The 26,762-nt window shown below is 37.3% G+C and overlaps 2 protein-coding genes, 2 long non-coding RNA genes and 1 pseudogene across 4 annotated transcripts; 3 read left to right on the forward strand and 2 right to left on the reverse strand.

The window, feature by feature from the left end:
• Nucleotides 1-1,445: 1,445 nt before the first annotated feature.
• On the forward strand, nucleotides 1,446-3,306 carry LOC137742988 (uncharacterized). Its single transcript, XM_088694439.1, has 2 exons — nucleotides 1,446-2,686; nucleotides 2,998-3,306. The coding sequence occupies exons 1-2, from the start codon at nucleotides 1,624-1,626 to the stop codon at nucleotides 3,033-3,035; spliced, it is 1,101 nt and encodes a 366-aa protein (XP_088550565.1). The 5' UTR covers nucleotides 1,446-1,623; the 3' UTR covers nucleotides 3,036-3,306.
• Nucleotides 3,307-7,866: 4,560 nt separating this feature from the next.
• Nucleotides 7,867-8,757, reverse strand: LOC148696810 (uncharacterized). Its single transcript, XM_088693382.1, has one exon. The coding sequence runs from the start codon at nucleotides 8,755-8,757 to the stop codon at nucleotides 7,867-7,869; it is 891 nt and encodes a 296-aa protein (XP_088549508.1).
• A 6,189-nt stretch (nucleotides 8,758-14,946) lies between these two features.
• LOC148696811 (uncharacterized) lies at nucleotides 14,947-17,506 on the forward strand. The gene is made up of 2 exons (XR_015962748.1): nucleotides 14,947-16,204; nucleotides 16,962-17,506. It is a non-coding gene; the product is annotated as an uncharacterized LOC148696811 (long non-coding RNA).
• A 2,082-nt stretch (nucleotides 17,507-19,588) lies between these two features.
• LOC148696812 (AUGMIN subunit 3-like) lies at nucleotides 19,589-21,719 on the forward strand (annotated as a pseudogene).
• A 2,515-nt stretch (nucleotides 21,720-24,234) lies between these two features.
• Nucleotides 24,235-26,307, reverse strand: LOC148696813 (uncharacterized). Its single transcript, XR_015962025.1, has 3 exons — nucleotides 25,991-26,307; nucleotides 25,842-25,899; nucleotides 24,235-24,765 (listed from the first exon to the last, which is right to left on the reverse strand). It is a non-coding gene; the product is annotated as an uncharacterized LOC148696813 (long non-coding RNA).
• Between the last annotated feature and the right edge of the window lie 455 nt (nucleotides 26,308-26,762).

The raw sequence follows: 26,762 nt of genomic DNA on the forward strand, positions 1-26,762 counted from the left end.
CCAAAAAGCAACCGGACCAAAGTAGTCAGATAGATCCAAAGCAAAGGTAGCACAAGCAACACTCTCGTCTAGCGGATACCATGAATAAGGGGTTTCACATCTTACACTACAAAAACAATGTGGGTGTCAGATCATTAATGAAGAGCATGACAATAAATCTTGAGAACCATGACAAGATGAAGTGCAAGAGTTAATAGGCAACTAGCGGACTAATCAAATTAGCCGGACTGGGTTGTGAGAAAATTTGATGACAATATTCTATCTACTTTGGTTATAAAGTTTGCTTGGAGTGACTTCATTTACCACACCTGGACAGACAGGAATAATCACATAAACCATAACAGGAAAGAGCTCAGGAGCAGCTTTTGAAGATTATACAAGACGTGTTCGGTGTAGGATTGCTGAGTACAGAAATGTGCAGAACTCTTCCGATAATGGCCAACTATGTGAAATGTGGTGCTGTCTACTAATTATTCCAAAGGAGTAATTAATCAGGCATTGGGGATGAGAGAACACATGTTTTGTCTGCATCATACATACACATAAGGCACTATATCATCTACCACTAAAATTCAAAGGACTGGCATTTTCTTCAAACATCTAAAATCAGTCAATTCCTTTATACATCGTTCTTGTTTGGTTCAGTTTGGTGTTGCCAGCGTTTTTGCTTTACCCACAAAAGCTAAAAGCGATATCAAAACAAATATAAATCTGGAGAATTCAGAACAAGAACGCAATCACTAGATTACTAAATTACTTAATCGGTTTAATGAGCCCAACCCTGCATTTCCCAACTACAATGTATGTAATACCCAATCACACATCAGATAAGAAAAGACATCACTGGATTAATTTGGAATTAATTAGACTCAATTTACATAACACCCAGTCTGTCTAATTTAATAAAGAGTCAAATGATGTTCCTGCTACGGGTAGAAACGGGCTCGCACAGCCCCATGCTCTTGGGGCAGGAGAGCCGCAACACATGCAATCTGTCAGTCTCCCCATCATCAATCTCCCCAGTCGTGGGCAAAAGCCGATACCGAGTCGTCACTATCAGGCGGACTTGAACTATCCGTTGCGAGATTTCCTCGCTCAGCACTTCACCTAAGTAGGCACTGTCAATTTGCATTTTGAAACTCAAAGTGTGGCTGGTCTCGTTGGTTAAAGGTGGCAAGGGAGGAGGTAATGACTTAGTAGCCAGCATGAAGCTGCCGTCAAACCAGCGGTCGTACAAGAAGAGCGTGGCCTGCAGATGTTAAAATGCTTGAAATAAACATGTTGAAATAATGGTAGGCTAGTCAATTTTCTTGTTCAAAGTTAGGCAAGTTAGGTTAGTCAAGCAAGTTAGGTAAGTTAGGCAAAATTAGGCTTATGTTCTTTTTCTTCCCTATATATATGTTTCATCTTGTAATTGTTTACATCAAGGAAATATACATCAAATTTCAATATGGTATCAGAGCCAAGTCGGTCAAGGATCGTTCTTGGTAGAGCATTGGTTGTAAAGTCTCTTGAAATTTCGAGTATGCTCTGTGGTTGCAGTTTTGACTGATCTTCCACATCAGAAAAGATTTCTTGAGATTATTGCTGGTGCAATCTTCCACGAGGTCAACCATTCTAGGCATGGCCTCTCATTCAAAATGGGAAAATCCCAACCACCCGCTCTATCTCCACCACTCGGATCAACCTGGTGCAATCCTCGTACCACAACCATTGGTGGAAGACAACTACAACACATGGGTTCAATCCATGAGTATGGCCTTAACGGTCAAGAACAAACTTGGTTTTGTTGATGGGACGATCAACAAACCAAGTGAGGATAAGTTTGAGGAGCTGCAGCAATGGAATCGCTGCAACAACTTGGTCAAGACATGGCTACTAGGCTCCATGTCAAAGGAGATTTCAGGGAGTGTCATCAACTACAAGGATGCTCGACAAATGTGGACCGATCTGCAGGAGAGGTTCTCACATGTGAATATAGTTCAGCTATTCCATGTTGAGAACGAGATCCATGATTGCGTCCAAAGCAATATGAGTGTAAGTTCTTACTTCACTAAACTCAAAAGTTTATGGGATGAACGTGATACTTTGTGTTCCATTCCAGCATGCAGTTGTGGAACAAAGAATGAGATGAACTCATATGTTGAAACTCAGAAAACCATGAAGTTCCTTATGGGACTGAACGAATCGTATGCTACGGTTCGAAGCAATACTCTTCTTCTCGAACCACTGCCTACGGTGAACAAGGCATATGCATTGGTCCTTCGACATGAACGCCAGGCAGAGGTTTCCAATGGGAAAAGCACACAACTAGAAACTGCTGTCTTTGCAGTGAAGAATCTGTCGCGAGAACCTACACCTGAAGACAAGGAGATGCGATGTGGAAAGTGCAATAAAACCAATCACATCACCAAAAATTGTCATGCACATCTCAAGTGCACTTTTTGCGGATGGAAAGGCCACACCTTCGATTTCTGTCGAAAACGGAAAGCAGCCACAGAGACCGAATCCAATCGTCTCTTTTCTTCAAAGGGCAATCAAGTTTCACAAAGTAACAAGCAAGAGACAGTGCCTAATTTCCCGTTCTCTCAGGAGGACTGCAAGCAAATCCTTCAGATGTTGAACAAGAACAAATCATCATTTGCCAATCAAGTCAGTAATCCTCCTAGTCATGAAGAACTTTCAGGTAAAGCCTTCTCTTTTCCATGTAAAGGAACCAAAAGTATTTGGATCCTGGACAGTGGTGCCACGGATCACATAGTTTGCAGTCCTAGTCTCCTTACACACTCACGAACTGTTGAAAATCATACAGTTGAACTGCCAGATGGTTCCATTGCCAAAGTCACTCACATTGGACAAGTTGTTTTCTCTCATAATCTTATCCTTGAAAATGTCCTATGTGTGCCGTTCTTTAGGTTGAATTTAATATCTATCAGTAAACTAGCCTATGATTCCTTATATGTCACCATTTTCTTCACCCAATTTTGTGTCATTCAGGACCTTCGCTCGGGGAAGATGATTGGGACAGGAACTGAAAGGGATGGACTTTACTACCTCAACCCATCAAAGAAAGGAACATGCAACAATATTCAAACCGTCTCACCAAAGCTTTGGCACCAACGCCTAGGACACCCATCTCATAAAGCCACTTCGTTATTACCTTTATTTAACAATAAGGCTTGTGATTTGGAAAAATGTTTAATTTGCCCATTGGCCAAACAAACAAGATCACCCTTTCCTTTGAGCTCTATTTCTACCAAATCATGTTTTGAATTATTGCATATTGATATTTGGGGTGGTTATCAAGTTGCTTCTATTTCAGGTGCCAAGTATTTCCTTACCATCGTAGATGACTACACTAGAAGCACTTGGGTTTATTTGATGAAACATAAATCTGACACAAAAGACATTTTAGTGGGATTCATTCAAATGATTGAGACTCAATTCAATACCAGAGTTCAAATCATACGAAGTGACAATGGCCCTGAGTTTAAGCTTGAGCAATTTTATGCTCTCAAAGGCATCATACATCAATCTAGTTGTGTCAACACACCACAACAAAATGGTGTTGCCGAACGTAAACACCGACATTTGCTCAATGTTGCTCGGGCTTTGCTCTTTCAAGCTTGTTTGCCAAAACGTTTTTGGGGGGATGCAATCTTAACCTCAGCTTACCTCATCAATAGAACACCCACTCCACTTCTCCAAGGTAAAACACCTTACGAAAAACTGTTTCACAAAGCACCTAACTATTCACATTTAAAGGTTTTTGGTAGTTTATGTTTTGCTTCTACACACGCCCAAAGGCCCTCTAAATTCGACCCCCGTGCAATCCAATGCATTTTTCTTGGGTATCCTTATGGTCAAAAGGGTTATAAATTGTTTGATATAAAACACAATAAGACTTTTGTTTCTAGGGATGTTGTTTTTTTTGAAAATCATTTTCCATTCCAAAATCATACCACTTCCGCTGCCCCGTCTCCATCAAACATTACACCCTCATCCATCACGTTTGACTTGACCTCTCCCATTGAGTCGCACTCAAGCCTTGCACCCGAAGACATAAACACCACCTCTCCCACACTTACCGACATCACACCACCCTCATCTCCTTTACCTACTACAACTCCACCACCAGATACCTTATCAACACCTTCACCACTCTTCCCCACCTCCACATACCCTACACATAATCTACACTCTTCACCACCTCCAACCACTCCATCACCAGACCCACCACCTCCACTCCGTCGTAGCACTCGACCGACCAAAACTTCCACATTTTTGCAGGACTTTCATGTTGAGGTGGCCCTCCCTTCCCGTGTTGCTCCCACATCTTCCACAAGCTTGGTCCAGTCATCAAGTACATCTCACCCCATATCTCATTATTTATCTTATGACCATGTATCCCCCACTCACAAAACCTTTCTCACCACCCTCACCATTATCAAAGAACCTACCAGTTTTTCGCAGGCTGTTCAGGATCCAAAATGGCGTGACGCCATGCAAAAAGAGATTGTTGCCCTTCATGACAATCGCACTTGGACTCTTGTGCCCTTACCACCTCACAAACATCCCATCGGTTGCAAATGGATATATAAGGTGAAGCTTAAACCTGACGGCAGTGTTGAACGCTACAAAGCTCGTCTCGTTGCTAAAGGCTACAGTCAAATTGAGGGGCTTGATTATCGGGAAACTTTTGCTCCAGTTGCCAAGCTCACCACCGTCCGCGTCCTCCTGAGTATTGCCTCCATACGAGGCTGGCATCTTCATCAACTTGATGTGAACAACGCATTCTTGCATGGTGACTTATACGAGGAGGTTTATATGTCCCTGCCTCCTGGGTTCGGACGAAAGGGGGAGACACGAGTATGCAAATTACACAAATCCATTTATGGTTTAAAACAGGCCTCGAGACAATGGTTTATCAAGCTGTCTAGTGCTCTCAAGACTGCTGGCTTTCATCAATCATGGTCAGATTACTCATTGTTCGTCCGAAACCGTCAAGGCAGTTTCATGGCATTACTTGTGTATGTTGATGATGTGATACTTGCAGGTAACAATTTGAGAGAAATTGAAGAGACTAAACTCTTCCTTTCCCAACATTTTAAACTAAAGGATTTGGGAAAACTCAAATACTTTTTGGGGATAGAAGTTGCAAGATCTAAACAAGGGATTGCCTTGTGCCAACGCAAATATGCGTTGGAAATATTGGAAGATGCTGGGTTCCTTGGTGCGAAGCCCTCACGATTACCAATGGAACCAAACCTGTCCCTTACACAAACTGATGGGACGCTCCTACATGATCCTTCTTCATACAGGCGACTCGTAGGGAGGCTGATTTACTTAACCATCACGAGACCTGACCTGACTTATGTGGTTAATATGTTGAGCCAATTTATGGACAAGCCACGACAACCACACCTTGAAGCGGTGCATAAGGTTCTCAGGTACATCAAACAATCTCCTGGACAGGGAATTCTTTTGCCTTCTACAGGTTCACTACAACTACAAGCCTTTTGTGATGCTGATTGGGCTCGATGTAAAGACACTAGAAGGTCAATAACCGGTTATTGTATCTTCCTTGGACAAGCACCGATATCTTGGAAAACGAAGAAACAAAACACAATATCTCGTTCCAGTGCAGAGGCAGAATACCGTTCTATGGCTACTACTTGTTGTGAAGTTATATGGCTAAGAAACATTTTGAAGGACTTGCAAGTAAATCATGCACAACCAGTCACAATGTTTTGTGATAATCAAGCTGCCATGCACATTGCTTCGAACCCAGTGTTTCATGAACGAACGAAGCATATAGAGATAGACTGTCACTTAATACGTGAGAAGATTCAAATGGGAATGGTGCAAACAGCTTACATACGGACCTCGAATCAACCTGCAGACTTGTTCACCAAACCACTAAGCTCGGCACAATTTGAGGTCTTAATTAGCAAGTTGGGTGTCATCGACATTCACACTCCAACTTGAGGGGGAGTGTTAAAATGCTTGAAATAAACATGTTGAAATAATGGTAGGCTAGTCAATTTTCTTGTTCAAAGTTAGGCAAGTTAGGTTAGTCAAGCAAGTTAGGTAAGTTAGGCAAAATTAGGCTTATGTTCTTTTTCTTCCCTATATATATGTTTCATCTTGTAATTGTTTACATCAAGGAAATATACATCAAATTTCAACATTTTGAAACTCAAAGTGTGGCTGGTCTCGTTGGTTAAAGGTGGCAAGGGAGGAGGTAATGACTTAGTAGCCAGCATGAAGCTGCCGTCAAACCAGCGGTCGTACAAGAAGAGCGTGGCCTGCAGACGATCTTCAAAGTAGAGGTCCTGGCCGCCGTTGGGGTTTGTGACTACGAGCTTCATCTCCCATTCGGCGGTACACTCGGACCCGGCAGCGCTGAGTCGGGAAATGGTAATCGACTCGACACTTACTTGCAATGGGTCCAGGAAGGGCGAGTAAACCAAAAACGACGGGATGAGGACGAAGACCACAAAGCACACAATAAGAAATGCAACAACGCTCGTCGGGGGGAATGACTGTTCTACCTTAACAGGTACAGGCCTGTAATATTTCATATGGACAGGGCGGTGGCTATTGGATGTCCTCATTGTTGATGAATTATTTGAGAACGAAAACGGATGAGCTAGGTAGATCTATCAATGGCAGTGGGAGAAAAGATGAACAAGACCGCTGAGGGAATGATAATGTTAGGGTTTCTATCGTTGGTACTTGGTAGAAATAGAAAAGGGCTGGGCACGGGTCCAATTTTGAAGGGACCGGACCGGGTTTAAAAGAAAAAGATCTTTTGATATGGGTCCAATTTTATAAATATTTTTTTAATGGAATCCATTAATATTACATAAGCATAAGTGGAGACTAGTAAGTAGAACAATCATCCATGTTAACAATTAAAATGCACATAATTTACGAACAAAATTACAACAATTGCCATTAAATGGTTTATCAGGTCTCTTGCAGATGAATTACAATCCAAATTAATCTCATTGTTTATTCAAAACCTTATCCTCCTATCTTTCAAATTGCTTTGTGTTTCCAGCGGAATCCAAATTTTGAATTCTAAATCCGTATGAAGATATAAAAGTTATAAATTTTCTCCCAGTATATGATGAAAACAGAATAGGCGAATATTTGATTCGGGTTTCCTGGTATACCTAGAGAACATGTATTGCAACTTCTCGGAAGATTTCAGTTTCATACATGATCTTTTGGTTTTGTTTTTCTATTTTTTTGGTTTGGTGATTTGGGCTTTGTTTTTGCAATGTTCGTTACCTAGATAACAAGTATTACACTCCTTCGATTTCAATACCAGTATTTCATAACAGGTGCTACCATATACTTTGCTCTAAATTTTTTTTTTTTTTTTACTTGAATTGTTCAAGATTTTAGAGTTTGACGACGGGCATGAATTGGTGGCCAGAACAATGAAGGGATGGACACAACATGTATAAGGTTATAAAACAATACTTTTTCATATATTACTGTTTGGGACCCTATTAAACTACCTAACATGGAGCAAAATTAACAAAATGATCAATTTTGTTAACATATATGGATAAACATTTAAACTACCCATCAATGTGGGAAAAAAAGAATATTAGCTTTCATGCAACCTATAATATAAGTAGATGTCTAAATCATACCTTGATTACCATTTTTCCCAATGGCTACCAACAAATGACCTTTATACTTGTTTTTTTATAAAAGTTCCATCGAGGCACAAGAAAGGTTTGCAGAATTTGAACCCGTCAATACTAGCATTATATGAAATGAATAAACGCTCGAACCGACATGAACTATCATTGTATTCAAGCTAGACTTGGGAGCCTGGGTTGGCTGCTAGCATTGCTTTTGCATACCATAATAGTTTTCTGTATCACCATGGACCTTCATCTTTGCTAACTCTTTACCATACCAAGCATTATGGTAAGATATAGCTATACCATAGTTTTTCTTGAGATCTCTAACAATATTGATTGATCTTACAATTGGATTGGTTTGAACCTCGTCAACAAGGACCAACGCCACAATTTTGGAACCCATCTTGATTCTTTCTTTTTTTTTATCATGAAACCTAGCTTTACATGTATGTACATTATTCAAAATTTTAATGTAGAATAACATGCTAGGACGATTCAAAATGGCATGCACACGCCAAACGCAACCCTCATCATCTTTATTGAAGCATTCAGCAGTAACACTTTCACTATCATTTCTTGCATAGACATACCTGAAACCCTTTTCAACTGCATACTTCATCAATCTTTCTTTGAACTCCTTGACACCACCTGGTAATTCTTGACCAACATGGCTAATGTAGTTTCTCCACGCATGGGACAAATATGTCTTCCCATGAGGAATGGCAAACTTCCCTAAATTTGCACGATCATCTGAGGGTTTTATGCCTTCATATGTAAAAATCTGTTTATCATGTGGGGAAGAAATGGGATCAAGTTGCTCAACTAGTTCAACCATGGAAACACTGACAGGAATAAATGCTATGTTTTCAGCACAACATGAAAATTTCATTACACTCACATCCATGTCAGAGTGCAGCAAAAAAGATTGGTGTTCTCCTAGAGAGTACGTCGACTCTATGACTTCAGGACTTAATCCCACAAATCGAGAACAAATTTGTTCAGCAATGTCCTTGAACTTATTATGATTAAATACTGGAATTAACAGGGTCTTGCTCTCAAAAGTGCACTTCGCAATGATAGCTCCTTCCATAACTAAACAATTATAAAACACAGGAAAACAACATAATTTACAAAGAAAAGAAAGGGGTCCAATTTTGAAGGGACCGGGTTTAAAAGAAAGGGATCTTTTGATATGGGTCCAATTTTATAAGCCTGTTTTGAATGGAATCCACTAATATTACATAAGTATAAGTAGGGGGCTAGTAAGTACAACAATCATCCATGTCAGTAATTAAAATGCACATAATTTACAAACAAAATTACAACAATTGCCATCAATTTCCACCCCTAGGTAGAACCATCAGAACCAGATCAAACTATTTTTTATTATTTATTTATAAATATCTAGTTCACTTAGCCCATTTTATATATAGACCCAAATGAAATTTAATAAGTCCTAAGCCTAAAAGCGATAAGTAAACCCTAATGTTTAAAGCTGGCATTATTTGTTTTTTTTTCCCATCTCTTCCTCTCTTCTTCTTTTGTGCCTCACCACTTTTCCATTTTCTTCCGTTCTCTTCATTTTTTTTTCTTCAGTTCTCGTCATCCATTATTCCAACAGGTATCCTCCATCTCATAATACCCAAATCATAGGTTTTCTTTCTTGTAACCTATGATTGATGTGTACTACTGGTTTATTTAAGAGTGTTGCAGGAAGTAGTATTGTTAGCCATTAGTTGAATTTATATTTATTGCTGGCACATATTTGTGTATGTATGGCATGCTCTAGCTCGGTGTTGGGGTGGAGTAAAACCAGCTAGGAGTGGGCATAAAAACCGAGGAAGTAGAAGATTCGAAAAAAATATATATAGTTTTGATCAGAACTGTAAATCGGTATGAACCGAACTATACCGATTTAATAATAAATTTGAGCGAAATCGCACAGAACCGAACCGTTGATATTTTTCGATTCCGATTGAGAGGATCGAACCAGACAGTGCCCACCTCTATACTGGAGGGCATTTACATCGGAAATGGATAGTAATTTAATTTACAATCATCTACATATTTTATGCTTGTGTTTATTAGAATTTTATCGCTAAACGGTTTTTTGTGCCAACCTTCGAATGATTTTTCGTCGTTGAAGAAGTTGTTCATATCTTTAACAACTGTTTTTGGACATCTACCTAACCTTTATTGGGAAAATGACAGAAAGCTCGTTGAAAAGTTCAAGAGTGACTGTTCGGCGTTGTCAAGTTTTAGTTCCGAGTTTGGAGGAACGAAAGGTATGGTTGTGATCAGGGGATTGAGGTGAGGTTGGGCCAGTGGCGGATGTAGGAAAAATATTTTCGGGGGATCACATGTAAAAGTTTACAAACATTTTTTAGACATATAATAAATTTAAATATTAAACCAAAGTTCCATCATTGATAACTTATAGAACAAATAACAATACAAGTTACAATAGTCTGTTAGAACCAACCAAACGTCAAGTGTTTATTATATAACAATTTGCACAGTTTTATTTCGAATGTAAAAGCTCAACGACAAACACAATATATTAGAACATAAACACTTAATGAGATTATATATAAACACACAAATCACTGACTTGTTTCTTGCAGATAGAGGCTTGCAGAAGCAATCTTCTAAGACAGAAATTCGTCCCTACACCAGTGCAGCAGTCGTTGGACGTCTATCTTGCAGGATACAACTATCTAATCCAAGTTCTTGCACTAGAACTCGGATTCTTGGCGAATTGGTTGTGTTTTTCTCAGAGGAAAATTGAGGAATGATTATATGAATTGATTTATGTTTCTGTAATGCAAACCATATATATAATGGCATCATTTGAACTTCCCAACCGTTCATGCTTATCAGTTTTTGTTAAAAAGAAAACTGAATGCAACTGTTCATTCAAATTAAAAACTGAATGAAACTGTTTCGGGAAAACTGAATCCAAAAAATCAAAAACGTAACTTGTGTTTTTCGTCCATCCGAGCCCAAGAGCCCCAAGGCCCAAGGCCCATCTTTGACATTTAATATATACACCCAAACTCTCCAAGTCTAAGGCCCAAGGTCCATGGCTTTGGCCCAATTCAATTCAAACTATAAGTGAGTGAACTCACTTATAAAGAGTTGTTGTAGATGGTGTATGGGCAATGTGGGACTGGCAGTCCCACATAACACAGGTAGGTAACACAGGTTTCCAACAATACCCCACATTTTCTATTCAAACTCTAGCAATACCCCACATTTGAATTGAAAATAAGATACTAGCTACATTAGTAGTAATGTACTTCCAGAGAACTTAGATATGATACGCATCGGGATAGGTGTCTTTTGGACTTGAACCTTCTCTAGTGAGTACTTATCGGTTTTACCTAATGAAGCAGTGAATTTACTATCTTGAACTGATCATTCTAATAGTAAAATCGAAACAATAAGTACCACACATATCACATCTGAACACACGTCAATTCATACGGTTGAGTTCATTTTGGTCCTGAACATATCCTGATTTCATGAGACCTTTAGAGAATTGTAGCCATACCAATTCTCAAAGATGCGACCCCACATCAATCTCATATAGGTAATGCTAATAAAGAATATCCTGTTCTATTCATCTTAATCATAAGATATTAGCATTATTAAGAATAGTTATTCACCCTTTTCGTCTAACAGGCAACACACTGTTTTCCATCATAAGAATGAGTAAAGATTGTGTGTATCTTACTTTGAGTTTCCCTCAACTAGTTTGCCTATTGAACCTAGACCATGGGATCTCCAATCAGCTAGGTTAGGTTTCCGTCAAGTTATAACTCATTGAGTTGGCTTTAAACCCATGGCTTTAAACCCAAGGCCCAAGGCCCATCTTTGACATTTAATATATACACCTAAACTCTCCAAGTCTAAGGCCCAAGGTCCATGGCTTTGGCCCAATTCAATTCAAACTATAAGTGAGTGAACTCACTTATAAAGAGTTGTTGTAGATGGTGTATGGGCAATGTGGGACTGGCAGTCCCACATAACACAAGTAGGTAACACAGGTTTCCAACATAGTCCCCAACGCATTTTCATATTTTGAAAACATTTCATTGTCAATGGAAGAAAAAACAGTGCTCTCTATATAAACCATCATGCTATCACTCAACCATTGATCTCCCATTCGATTACGCAATGGAGTCTTCACAATATTCATAGCGGAAAAAGCTCTCTCCACTGAAGTAGTAGTGATTGGTAGAACCAAAGCCAATGTAATTAGCAAATACACATGATTAAATACTCTATTCCTCCCCGTCTCCACCAATTTTTTTATTTTTTTTATTTTTTTGCAAGGCTACCAATTCCTTTAAATTGAGAAAATTCACTACTTGAACGCATATCAATAATATAATGACCAACTTGATCTTCAAGTGTCAAGAGTTGACAAGTAGCAAATTCATTCAGATAAAATGAGCAAAACAAATAAATGGCTGCCTCTGGGATTCCATATCATGGAATTTAGAAGGAGCTCCTCCAGACAAGGCTGCAAACACTGGAGATCAAATACATAAAACTATCGACAATTTTTTTCAATAAGATACTAAAGTGGATGATTGACTGATTCCATAATAGAAATAATGAGGAATGCACACTCGAGACAATTTTCCAACTCAAAATAATTGAACGGAAAAGGAAATTTGCTATATGAAACAAACGGCTAACTTAACTGTGCCATTAACAAAAGTAGTTTCCGAAGGGACCATCCTTTTAAGCAGCTTAACAATGAACATATTAATGGACTCTCAACTGTTCCAATTTGCTAGATGTTGCTGCCCTGTAAATGCAAGTTTGTTCGTATGTGGATCTTTCTCAAAATTGCAAGCAATGGACATTTCAGAATCACTCTGGGCATTGCGAATATGAGGTCACCTCTCTAGCGGCAACAATAACAGGACAAATCAAAGTCAGTCTATGGCAACTGCAGCTAACTCAATCATCAATGCACAGAAATTTGGAAGTTCTATAGCCGATGACATTAGGAATCAACAAAAGACGTGAGCAACGACGTGGAGTAGCCAACTAATGAGCACCAAATAATCTAATATCAAAGATATTGGTCGAAGAACCTTCTTTAACAAAATGGAGTGTTGATCTGGCCGGAAACCAAATCCCAAAAAGCAACCGGACCAAAGTAGTCAGATAGATCCAAAGCAAAGGTAGCACAAGCAACACTCTCGTCTAGCAGATACCATGAATAAGGGGTTTCACATCTTACACTACAAAAACAATGTGGGTGTCAGATCATTAATGAAGAGCATGACAATAAATCTTGAGAACCATGACAAGATGAAGTGCAAGAGTTAATAGGTAACTAGCCGACTAATCAAATTAGCCGGACTGGGTTGTTAGAAAATTGGATGACAATATTCTATGTACTTTGGTTATAAAGTTTGCTTGGAGTGACTTCATTTACCACACCTGGACAGACAGGAATAATCACATAAACCATAACAGGAAAGAGCTCAGGAGCAGCTTTTGAAGATTATACAAGACGTGTTCGGTGTAGGATTGCTGAGTATAGAAATGTGCAGAACTCTTCCGATAATGGCCAACTATGTGAAATGTGCTGCTGTCTACTAATTATTCCAAAGGAGTAATTAATCAGGCATTGGGGATGAGAGAACACATGTATTGTCTGCATCATACATACACATAAGGCACTATATCAATCTGTGAAATTGAATTAGAATTACTTTTTTTTTTTTTTTTTTTTTTGGGAAACCTCTATGGTACAAGGGTAATTTTATTGATAACGAAAAAAATAAGTTACACCTAGATAGGGGGCGAGGGGACATAAACCTTCCGTTAAGTATAGAAATGTGCAGAACTCTTCCGATAATGGCCAACTATGTGAAATGTGGTGCTGTCTACTAATTATTCCAAAGGAGTAATTAATCAGGCATTGGGGATGAGAGAACACATGTTTTGTCTGCATCATACATACACATAAGGCACTATATCAATCTGTGAAATTGAATTAGAATTACTTCTTTTTTTTTCTTTTTTTTTTGGGAAACCTCTATGGTACAAGGGTAATTTTATTGATAACGAAAAAATAAGTTACACCTAGATAGGGGGAGAGGGGACATAAACCTTACCCCTAAAAAAACAGAGACAATAAAAAGGAATACACGAAAAAGAAAGGGGGGGAACATAAACCTTATCCTTCTAGAAACAAAAAATGAGAATGATACAAAGAAATGAGAGAGGGGGGGGGGGTGGCGGGGAGGGGGACATGAAACCTAACTCTTCTAAAACCAATCTAAAGGTCTAAACTTGCAAAACAAGTCAAACAACCCCATAAAGTTAGGAGAGAACAAAAAAACAAAAAAAATGTGAGACAAATCTGGATGCCGACATACACATTAATTTGAGAAGCAGTAACCAGGCAAGCCAACATAATCTGAAAATAGAGCAGCACAAACCACCATCGGAGGAGAATCATGCCAAGTTAAAGATGGAGAAGACAATCCCATGTTAGCAAAATTGTCCGCAACAAGATTTCCTACGCGATATATGTGAGATGCGTAGAAAGTTATTTTTCGAATGCGATCCAAACAAATAGACCATTGCGTATGAAGAGGCCAAGGAGGATCAAAATCAGACGATTGAAGAGCAGAAATAACACTAGAACTATCACTTTCCATCCAAAGACAATACCAACCCTATTGATATGCAAACTCAATACCAATAATAATTGTTGATAACTCTGCAAAAAAAAAAGTTGCAATGACCAATCCATTGACAGAAACCTCCAAGAAAATGACCATGGCGATTCCTGATCTTGTAGTAATTTCTTTGTAACTGAATCTGAATTATGTGATATTTTTCAGGAATGAACACAGATCACGTGGTCTTCTGTTGACTTCATCAATGGCTGATGTGCCTGTTCATGGTTCACCAGATGTGGGTTCTGCAAATGAACAATTTAAGGGAATCAGTCACTGGGGAACTCTTCAGCTTTACCTTGTATGTATATTCGGCGTCGTCAATCTTTTTGAGCTTCTTAACCATCTATGTGCTTTTATCAAATATTAGAAGGAAACATTTTAAATATGATTTATGGAAGAAGGAATAGATTCCATGTTTACATTATTGAATAAGAAAAAATAGTCTCTAGATTTAGGATTTTGAGGGTTTTAAGAGATAATTGGTACCGCCCATATTTAATTTTAGACAGCCTAGTGTTATTTCTCTTAAGGTTTCAAATGAGAAGGAACAGGAAATAAATTGTTTGAAAGTACTATTGAGGTTTTGTTCAACTAAGGAAGCAACTGCATATATGGAAGCTTTGCCTGAATATTTGAATACTACAAAATTATTTTGAATGGCTCTGTTTCGTATGAATATCTCGAAGAATTAAGTACCTATTTACGTTCATAATCCTTTACTATAATCCTATGCTGAATCTGGTCAAGTGCCTCAGATCTTATCTTTTTTTATTTTGAATTTGTTTAATACAAGTATGCTGTTCACTGAAAAAAAAATCACAAGTATGCAATATTTTTTTTTTTAAATTTTAAAACGAGTAATTTATTGATGATAGACTACGTCGAAGTATATTTTAACTGAGCTTTTGGGTTGCCCCATGTCGGTGGTGAGCGTTGCTGGGGAAACGGGTTAGGAATAGGCCAGGTAAATAGAAGTTTATTGTAATTAGGATTCTGATATATAAGAAGATTTGGTTCCTACTGTGTTTAGTGATCTAGCTTCCTAAATTAAGTGTTTTATCTTCCTATAATTCTAATAGTTCTGTTTAAATTCTCTTAGGCTATCAAATTTTGATTAATTCATTTCATTCTCTTTATAATTTATCAACACGAATGTAGGTGAGGCAGCCTTTGCTGGTGCTTCTACCTTTTTCGTAGTCAAATATGTTCTTATACGTATGTTTAAGGAAGTCAGGAGTATGTGTACTCGTAATTTACAAGGCACCATGCCCATCCTCTGTCTCTTTGCTCCATTTAAGCATTTTCATTTTATCCTTCCCTTTTGATGTATTCAAAATATGCAGGACAAGTATAAAGTGTTCCATGCCAGTTTACCACTAATTGTTGCTGAAACTCTTCTTCGTACGGATCCTCAAATTGATTTGCCTCTTTGGCTGGTAAAGATGTTCATGGTAAATCTCTAGGTGGTTTGTAAATAAAAGAGGAAGCCACGTTTTACAGCATCTATATTTTTGTGTAATTGAACAAATCATCTCTCTCTCTCTCTCTCGCTCTCTCTCTCTCTCCCCCATCTTATTAGTTTATCCTTCTTCGTTAATGATGCATCTGATATCCTATGTCACTTAGTTTATCCTTTTCTGTACAAAAAAACAACAACCAAGCCTTAGGGTTTTGACAGGATGGTAGAAAGGACAAGACTTGGGGCATGACAGGCCAAGTATCAAATCCGGCATTATTATTCCAACTATATGTTGATTACGGTCGATACAGAGAAGCTACAAATTTTTTGCTCGAGTACATATTGGATTGTTTGCATCAATGGTAAATTGCAGAAATTGCAGCTTGTTCTTTTCTATCTTAAGCTTCTGCTGCTTTGGCTAAAGGTTGCCCATGATATTAACTTTGCATTATAAAAGTTCATGCCATTTTGTGTTTTCTATGGCGGAGTTTGGTTTAATATCAAAGTTTCATATGGACTTAATAAGATGGTGAGTTTATGGTGGAGTTTGGTTTGAATGTGGAGGTGTGGGCGATGAGGGAGGAGGGAATGGGGTTGGAGTGATGGGAGCCATGGAATCAGGGGGATGGGCGGGGCTTCATAGAGGGGTAGAAATGTAGTAGAATGGTTATTGATGAGATAGTGGGGGGACGTTTTGTCTCCAAAACACAGTAGTTGGCGATATTTTTATTTTATTTTATGTATTGTTGTCCCTTTTAGATTATTTTGATCAAAATGACGGATGACGGATGTAAGGAAGACCCTTTTTAGACTACTTTGATTGAGTCTGAATAGCATTCCTCTTTAATGTAATAGTGCTTCCGTAATCATAATGTAAGTGCCTCTCGTGCTTAATACTGGAATTTTTGGAACATTAGAATTAATGATTCATGTATAGGGAGGTTAAATAAAATAGTCGGGTTGTTGATGTACCTTAGATGAAAAATGGGACAAACGAACTGATGCAAAAGCAGTGTATCTTAATTTCGTGTCATTAGTATTGTAGGGACGGTACGCTTTCTCATATCATGTTGATTTCTGCTCTGCTGGTTGTTTAACTTAACATGTTCTCTTCCACAGAGGCCGGCTGACATAATCAAGCGTAAAAGACCACTTGGGGTCTGGTTTCCATACACAGGAATTCAGTGTCAGTGGTGCCAACTTGAGGAATTGATCAGTTCGGGCCACATGGTAGATGAATGTAACAAGCTCAAGAATTTATTACGTGGAGCTTTGCTGAGCCATCTCGAACTGGTAAGCCATATTTGCAATCTACAGCTAGTACGGGGACAAACTTCTAACATTGCTGATGTGTACGTAGTGCCCAATACCATTGCCGGTGTGTTGTTTTCAGGTGACAGTAGATAGGAAGATGCGGTTTCTGCTTTAAGTTGAGAGATTTTCGATTGCCCAACAAGATGGATGGACACACTTTGAATTCAACCTTGAAGTTGAGCATCAGCTGCAGTATGATATGCATGATTTGTTACCAGACAATGCTATCAAGTTACAGTGGTTATTGAAAGTGAGCGCTGACTATTTTGTGGTTAAGAATCGTCCGCCCCCCTCTCTTAATGTACGCATACAAGACATGATGAAATATGAAACCGGGTATTGATTTCGTACGGGTAATTTTGTTGCCAAGTGAAGTAATTAGAGCAAAACAATTAACTAGAATGCATAGAGGCGATGCAAGTTCTCTACTAAGAAGCCAAGCAGAAAGCAAACGGGCATACTGATAATAACATAAATATGTGTCTACACACACAGCCTCATCTGTGTCTGGCAACCATGGCAGGAGTCATGATTAATTATGTCAACGAAAACCCTAAACCCAAACTAAAAAGGCTTTAAGTAAACATTTCAACTTTAAAGAAAACGAATTGAAAAATCACATTCCAATTCTTTTTCGTTTGACATAAATCTTCATGTATATCTGCATAGTAACTCGCACAATTAAAAGCAAAGTGAAATGGGCTGGAAGGGCAAAACCATTGCTTGTTTGGCTTGATTATTTGCAGCACTAACAATTCCTTGAACAATTCTGACTTACATATCAACAGAAGATGAAAAGAACAACAAACGCACACAAAACTAGTGAAACCTACTCATTCAACAAAAGAACAAGCCGCAGCATTGCAATGCCAACGTTTCCAATTCAACCCATAGATATCAAACTCCATACGAGATTAGTAATTGCTAGTTTATTAACAAACCAACCATCTCCAACTTATTTCTCAGTAATAAAAATTCTTTGCCTTGTAATAATAGCATTCCATTGACTGGCCCTTTTTAATTGTCGAAATCTCAGTCCCACCGCTAACATAATTGAATGGAGAAACCCCAAAATTGACCACCTGGTCGCAGAAGCGCCTGGAAAAATCCGACTTTATGCCTGATACCTTTATACCCAACCTTCAGCTTGAGTCCAAATCTCGCCAGGCCAGAGGCAGAGCCAGAGGTGCTAAGCCCGATCATGTTGCTTGTATTTATACTTTCATTTATCTTCTGGGGTTCTCTCTTTTAATTTGTTTTTCTCGGGGGTGGCGCATACATTGATACTCTTACAAGATTTTTCTGTATGCTTATTTCTGCCTTCAAAACACTTTCCTATCCTTGATTTAGTTTGAGTTATAGTGTTTGACGTACTGTGTATTCCTTTCTCAGACTATTCCGGGTCTTTGTTGGGAGCTGGCTCAACTCTAAGACACAGACATATTGCAAGGTATTATTAGTAACTAAACCAACTGTAAGATGAAACAACATCAGATTATTTGCCTTGCATGGCTCAAAAAGTTTGTAGCTAATGTGATCTGAATTATCAATTTGTAGGTGATTATGACTTAAAGATCATGCGACAAGAATATTACATTAACCGGCAGAAAGCGGTATTGTTAGCTACTAATTGTCTAATTATCAATCGAAAGAGCAATGAGTTCATATCACAAAGATTCCTGATCTTCTGGTCTAACATTTTCTTATTCAATTGTCTTGACAGTTTATAAATCATCTTGTTAATCAGCTTGCAAGGCATCAGTTCTTAAAAATGGCTTGTCAGTTGGAAAAGAAAACATGCTCGGATCATACTCCTTGCTTAAAGTTATTGAATCAGAGGTGCATGCCTACCTATCGGCAACAAAAGGCCGTGTGGTATCTCTCTCTCTCTCTCTCTCTCTCTGTAGACATCTAAAATCCATTTCTCCTTCACCTCCATTATTCTCTCTTACTGTTGGATGATTCTAAATGTATTCAAAACTTGAAGTCATAACACCACATTGTAATACTATTATGCTCAGTTGCTCAGAACTGGGTAGTATTATGCTCCAGATTATTTGGGAAACCTTGCTTACAGTTGCATGCTTAAACCCTTAATTCTCTTTTTTCCTTTCGTCCACTATCATGGCCTGTTGATGTTCCTTTGTAATCATTATAGGGTCGTTGCCCGGCATTAATTCAAGCGACATCTGATTTAAGGAGGAGTGGATGATCAGGATCACTTTTTGCATGGTGTTAGTGTTGGAGAGTAATAAGCTTAGGATTTGGACTCGGCCCATTAGAATTAGGTTTTGTTAGAGATTAGGGTTTAGTTTATTATAAATAGGATGCATGTTATTTAGTTTAGAACAAACGTGTCACAATGTAGTCTATCAACATATGTATCAGCTCCGGGTATTGTGCAGCAGAGATCTAGTCTTAATTCAGACTTGATGACCCTTCAGTCTGATCTTGAGAACTCACTTCCAGATCCGGGTATTGTAAATGGGTTGTGAGTTACTCTTCTATTTCTTATTCATTGAGGTTATCCCTTATTAGGCTAACAACTTTTTACTTGGCCTATAAATAGCCGTGTGCAAATTATGTAATATACCTTGTGCATGTTGGTTAATTATTGCAATCATGCAAGTTAGTACTCTTAGTTTTTTTTTCCTACTCATTGCAATGACAGGATTTCAACGTACGACTAATTAGTTAATGAAATTACAGCCCAGAATTAAAGAATATACATTGCTTACTTCATATATTCTATTGATGGGATACTGACCCTATTGATGATCGTTGTAGCCATCATCACATAGTAACTGCCTTGCTCTGCATGGTATTCTCTTTTTCATCCATATGGACAACGATGACACGTAGTCATAAGGCATTTTGCCTGCGTTTTGATATCTTTCTGCCCATTCACTTTGAAAATTCGATGGCTGAATGGATCCACATCCATGTTACACTAAATATGTCAGAAAATCAGTCCTGCTGGAACACTGATAGCCTTATATGACAACTAATTCTATACAATATGACGTTCAGAACCTCAATGAAACCAACTAATTATCTAATGTTTTGCATCTGTTCCTGTATTTCTGGTGAAAATGTAAAATATGAATGGTTGATGGTAGAATTTGATGTAATTTGGCATCATAGGCCTCTCTGGTATTGGGTAGCTTTATGGTAGTGGTCTAGCATGCGTTGCCTTCTCAATAACACTGATTTGGTCATCTCTTCTGCATAAAAGTGTCTACACTGATTTGGTCCTAATAACACTGATTGTATCAGGTGCACTTTAATTCAAAGTTTGCAGCAATTGTTATTTGCGTCTTCGACAACCGCACAACCTATACTGACCCCACGGGTATGACCTCACTATTAAACCTTCATTTCTTGTTGCTTCGTTTGTTTCCATTTTTACTGGTATTCCTTTTTCCTTTGTGTGGTATTCTATGCATCATGTGCACGTTAAAGTCACAAAGTAGAACATCTGAACATGGAGAATCGTGTCTTGTTTAGATCTTTTTTCAACCTTGAAGAATTTTATGTTTTAACTTGCTTTGTAATTGATGTTTTTCGTGTGGGATAAGTTTGATATCTAAATTTGGTTGAAAGACAGAATACAAGAAGTAGCAATAAACTCACGGTGGGTTAACATTTTATGTTTCATTTTAAAATGATAGTTATACGAACAACTAAAAGAAGGAAAAAACCTTTAGTTGTCCTAATGTGTCCTAGCGTTGAAATCATAGTTTCATGTTTTACTTTTCTTTTCTTCTAGATTTTCTGATCGGCTATTGACCATTTGAACACAAAGTTATTGCAGCTTGTTGCGGTAATTTTTGAGTACTTTCTCGCCTCTGTTCCTGTACAAATTGATTTTATCTTTGCCTTTGTTTGGCAGCCATTGATGAAAGAGCTTGATGAAATGGAGAAAATAAATGCAAAACTCTCTGCTGCAGTTGAAGAGGTGACACTGGAGCATCGTAAGAAAAATGAGGTAACTGCTTTCTGGCGCATATATTGGTTTAGTTAACTACTTTCTGGACCTTAATCGTGTGATAAATATTGGAAATATGCAGATTGTAAAACATCATGCCAAGGAAATTGAGCTTCAATGAGGTGTCTTTGTTGAGTTCTTTTGTAATCCTGATCGTCTGAGGAGTCAAGTTCGGGAGCTAACTTGCGTGTCAGAGCTTTGCAGGTTTCATATAGCGTGCATATATTTGTCCCTACTTATTTGTGTGTGTAGTGGAGAGAGATAGATTCTTGTTTAGAAATTCTAAGCCGTTGAATTCTTGGCCCCTAAACAAAACTAATTAATGAATGATTGGCCACTAAATAAAACTAAGTAATGAATTCTTGGCTAGAAAACAAAACTAATTGGCCACTAAACAAAAAGCAATGATATGAATATGGAGAATTTAGTTGACAACTACATCTTCTTGGTTCTCGGGTCTTACCTCCTTCATTGAATCAAACACAAGAAAAAAAAAATTAAATTCCTAAAGGGTAAATGTATTATAATAAATTGTTGTAAACTACTTGAAGCAGATGGATGATGTCGTTAATTAGCGGTATTTAATTCCTGAAGAGAATAAATGATGCTCGAGTGTTAATGAAGAATTGAAGCCAATCTTTTAGTCGTCCTATTGCATTCTGAATTCATTAGCAACATTCTCTAATTCCCTTTCGGAGTTTTCTACCAATAATCACTCTTTGTCTTCCCTTTGTAGTCATTTCATGAGCTCTCTCCGATCCCAAAGTGGTTCTTGTATAATATTATTACTTAGTTGACTTTAAGCTACATAAATACTAAAATTTACTTATAACACAAACAAAAATGGATAACATGAAATATATGCTCTCATAAAATTAATTAATTATCTGATCCTCCAGTGTTGCCATGAGCTATTCAAGAAGTTGATATAGCAAGCCACGTGATGAACATAGAATGAAGCGAAAACTGGACATTTGGAGTACATGAAAGAAAAATCACCATAGCCAACGATCATTACAGTGATTATATTAAAATACCACATCTAAATTGTGGAACTTCTTACCCTCAAATATAGGTATTAATGAAATAACTAAGCCTATCAACAATAAAAGCAACATAATTGTTGCAAAAACAATATGAATATAGTTAGTCCTATGGTTCAGCCCCATCCATTGAGTTGCTTGAAATAGAAGCCAACCAATGGCTACATTGATGGCAGTTGTAGCCCTAGACACAAAAAAAATATATTAAGTAGTGATGTGATCAACATTGAAATACCCATTTTGGAAATGTGAAATTCAAAAATTCGACAAAGCCGTCAGATCCTTTTGCGATACTCTCCCCATCGTTCATCGTTTGCTTGGTTGATGGGTTTCAGTCAATAAAGCTTGCTAATGAATAGTTGAGAATCTTGGGATGGTCAATTTTATGAGCATTGGGTGATTTTGGGTTTGCTACTTTCCTTTATGATTTATATTATGAGTTAAAGTTGGATTTTTTTTATTATTTATTTTTGGAGTTTGATTGTTCATGTTTGGATCAATGATATATTATGTCTTATTGTGATGTACTTGTTAGATATATCACCTCTTGGTTATTTAACAAGTGCATCACAGTAGAACAGAATATATTAGGTCCAAACTTGAACAATCAAACTCCAAAAATAAAATAAAAAAGCATCCAACTTTGAGCTCATAATATAAATCTTTAAGGAAAGTAACCCACTTTAAGTAAACAATTACATAAATTTGTTCATTAAGTAGTGCATATGGCAAACCTAATGCTCATAAAATTGACCATCCCAAGATTCTCAACTATTCATTAGCAAGCAAACGATGAACGACGAGGAGAGTATTGCAAAGGGATCCGATGGCTTAGTCGAATCTTTTAATTTCACAATCCCAAACATGGGTATTTCAATGTTGATCACATCGCTACTTACAATTTTTTTGGCGCAGCTGCCATTGGTTGGCTTTTATTTCAAGCAACTCAATGGACGAGATTCAACCATAGGACTAGCTATATTCAGATTGTTTCTACAGCAATTATGTTGCTTTTATTGCTGACAGGCTCAATTATTTCATTAATACCTATATTGGAGGGTAAGAAGTTCCACAATTTAGATGTATGATACTTTAATATAATCACTGTAATGAACGTTGACTACGGCGATTTTTCTTTCACATCCCCCGATGGTCAAATTTTCGCTTCATTCTATGTGTTTATCGCATTGCGTGGCTCGCTATATCAATTTCTTAAATAGCTCGTGACAACACTGGAAGATCAGGTAATTAATTAATTTTATGAGCATATATATTTCATGTTATCTATTTTTGTTTGTCTTATAAGTGAATTTTATTATTTTGGTTTGTCTTATAGTGAATTTTATTATTTAAGCAGCCTAAACTTGACTGAACAATAATATAATACAAGAACAACTTTGGGATTAGAGAAAACTCATGAAATGACTACAGAGAGAAGACAATGATTATTGGTGAAAAACTCCGAAACAGAATTAGAGAATGTTGCTAATGAAATTTAGAATGCAATAGGACAACTACAAGATTGGCTTCAAGTCTTCAATAACACTCGAGCGTTATTCACTCTCTTCAGGAATGAAATATCGCTAATTAACCACATCATCCATTCGCTTCAGGTTGTTTACAACAATTTTTTGTAATACATTTACCATTTAAGATTTTTTTTTTTTCCTTATGTTTGATTCAATGAAGGAGTCAAGATTAGAGAACCAAGAAAGTGCAGCTGTCAACTAAATTCTTTAGAATCATATCGTTGTTTTGTAGTGGCTAATTAATTTTGTTTTCTAGCTAAGAATTCATTAATTAGTTTTGTTTAGTGGCTAAGAATTCATTAATTAGTTTTGTTTCGTGGTCGAGAATTCAATAGATTAGAATTTCTAAACAAAAATCTGTCAACTTTTAAGTCATTTTATTTGTATGACTGAGTTCTATTAGCTTCAGAGATTCTTCATGTATTTTTAACTACTGATCTCTTTAGAAAATAAGTAATACTAATTTTTCTAACTAATATGAACGAGAGGAAAGGTAAAATTTGAACAAACAATACGGATAAAAAAATCATGAAAACGTGATCACATTCATTGAGATTGAACTTGTGAATTTGAGTACAGAGTCATTGGGACCATCCATGGCTTCCATCAAACGAGTCACGTGACACGCACAGAAATTCAAAATCAAAGGGCAAATAGGAGAAATTAAATGACAAAATTATAAATGATCACTCAACTCTAACCTAATTAAAAAAAAAGGTCTCTCAAACTTACTTTATGCAATAATGGAGAAAAAAGCAGAGTAAGACATTGAGTTATCGGACGACAAGAAACGATACAATAAGATATGCAAATTTGATATTAGGGCCTAAATCAATAGAACTGAGGACAGTACTGAAAAAGGATGCTAAGGCTTCATAGAGGAAATCTATTTCACCGTTGTTATCATAACAATAGCAATCTGAAGATTGCTTTCCCAACACGAGTGACTCAAAATAATTCAAGATAATACCTGTAAGGCTCTTTGCAAATCCAATTGTGTTCAAAATGCTCCAGCTGGATTACCGCCTCCATGGTTATCCATAAAAAGCCTAGTAAGCACATCATGAAAGAACAGAATGCTCAAACACCAAAAGAAAAGGTTCGTCTCTTTTTCGGTTGAAAATAATGAAGCAATTCCTCCCTGGGCGTCCTACACCGCCTACATGGTGCGGTGGATGTGGAGGTGTGTCTGCCAAGCAAAAGCTTTTTCGCCCTCACACAGTGCCTTACTTCCAGTATTCTATATTTAATTATAAATTTAAAAAATTAAAAAATTAAAAAACCGGGTTTCTAAATTAGGGATGAAATTTTGTGCTGGGTCTCTGACTTACACACCCATAAATAAATTGAGAAGATATTCAATTAAACTCAAAAAGATAGAAAAAGGGTAGTTTCTTTTTGGTAGAAATTAATATAGCTTTTCCTTCCTTGGCGACTAGGCGGTCTCCACCGCCTGCATTGGTGTGGTGGATGTGGAGCTGCGAAATAAAAGCTTTTTTGGCCGACACATATGGAAAGGGATCCTCTTTGGATTCCTTCCATCAAATTCACTAAATTCATCAATTTGAACTCTTAAAATTTGATCCAAGAGCTATGAATAGAGCCAATTTAAAATTATAATAACTGTAACCATTTGATTAAATTTTAAAGGTCTGGATTTAGGAACTTAATGAATTTAGTGGAAGGATCCGGAGAGGATCCCTTTCCGACACATACTGCCTTGTCTCTGTACAGTTTCCAACTTATGTACTTAATTAAAATTACAAAATTTAAAATATTGATAACTATAAAATTAAAAACAGAAAACAAAAAAAACAAAAGAGTTTTTGAGTTTGGAATGAACTTTGGTGTTGGGTCTCTAACTTACACTCATAAATAAATAGAGATCATATTCAATCAAACACCAAATGATGAGAAAAAGAATACAACTTGAGTTCGTAAATCAGTGGGAGCATCCAACTGATGAGTAAAAATGTTTGAATAAAGCATTACATAATTTTGATCATCTAGAAGTAATGCATATGGCAAACCCACAATTACCCAAAGCCCATAAAACCAATCATCCCAACCATACATTAACAAAGCAAATGATGAATGAGAAACAATAAACACATTTACTATGTACCTGAGGAGTCGAAAATGGAGACAGAGATGGTGGTGGCTGCCGTTTGTCTTAGTAAAACCTTGAAAAAAAAAAGTACATGAGTATGGGTTCTAAAGGTAAGCAAGCAACTTTTTAAGTTAAAAACGAAGAGAAAGGCAAAGCCTTTGTACCTGAGGTCGGGGAAGGTCACCAAGAAGTAAGGCAAATGAGGAGAGAGTTTATTAATATGCTAGCTGTAGATATAAGATACTGATGGAGTGATGGAGGAGCTTGCTTATTTATAGAAGTCCGGACAATGCTCATTTCAAAGGCAGACATAGAAGGATCCGGACAAAGTTATGACATGACAAACAATAAGCTGCTGCCTAGTACCTGCACTATCATCATCCAAGGACAAACTACTCTCTGCAAAAATGGAAAACAATTGATGATTTTCCACATTCGTATGGACCGGCGGTCCTTTGGTGTCCTCCATGCATGAACCTTCCTCGACCACACAAAGGAAGGTTGGTTGCCTGTAATTGTTGTGCAACTTAAGTGTATTTATGTCACTTTGATACATGGTGAAATTTAAAAAAAATAAAATAAATAAAAATAAATAAATAAAATAAAAAAGGGCAAGAAAATGCTATTTAGCATGATGAATTAATGTGATAGCACCAAGGACAATCAAATATCAAATGTGTAAGACCAAGATTGAGCATTCTCTTCTTTCTTTTTTTTTATTCTTTTTTGTTTCTTCTTCCTTCAATCTATGATTGAATTTGAATACACACAGTATGTAAATTTTTCTATTTAACGGTTCTTCATTTATCTCCATTTTTATTTAAAATTTTAAATTAAGCACAAAACAACGACGATTTTCTCGAAAATTATATTGTGCTCAAGTGTAAACATGACATAGCATGTAGCTGACATGGGTTATTTTTGCCTCAAAGTTTT

This window comes from Pyrus communis, chromosome 5 (genome assembly GCF_041283825.1).
Source record: "Pyrus communis isolate YQ-2024b chromosome 5, ASM4128382v1, whole genome shotgun sequence".
Taxonomy (NCBI): domain Eukaryota; kingdom Viridiplantae; phylum Streptophyta; class Magnoliopsida; order Rosales; family Rosaceae; genus Pyrus; species Pyrus communis.

Excerpts from the sequence above, each read along its gene's own strand:
- LOC137742988 (XM_088694439.1), top strand. The coding sequence starts at position 1,624 with ATGGCCTCTCATTCAAAATGGGAAAATCCCAACCACCCGCTCTATCTC. Across the intron at positions 2,687-2,997 it reads TAGTCATGAAGAACTTTCAG|GACCTTCGCTCGGGGAAGAT; the intron begins GTAAAGCCTTCT and ends TGTGTCATTCAG.
- LOC148696810 (XM_088693382.1), bottom strand. The coding sequence starts at position 8,757 with ATGGAAGGAGCTATCATTGCGAAGTGCACTTTTGAGAGCAAGACCCTG.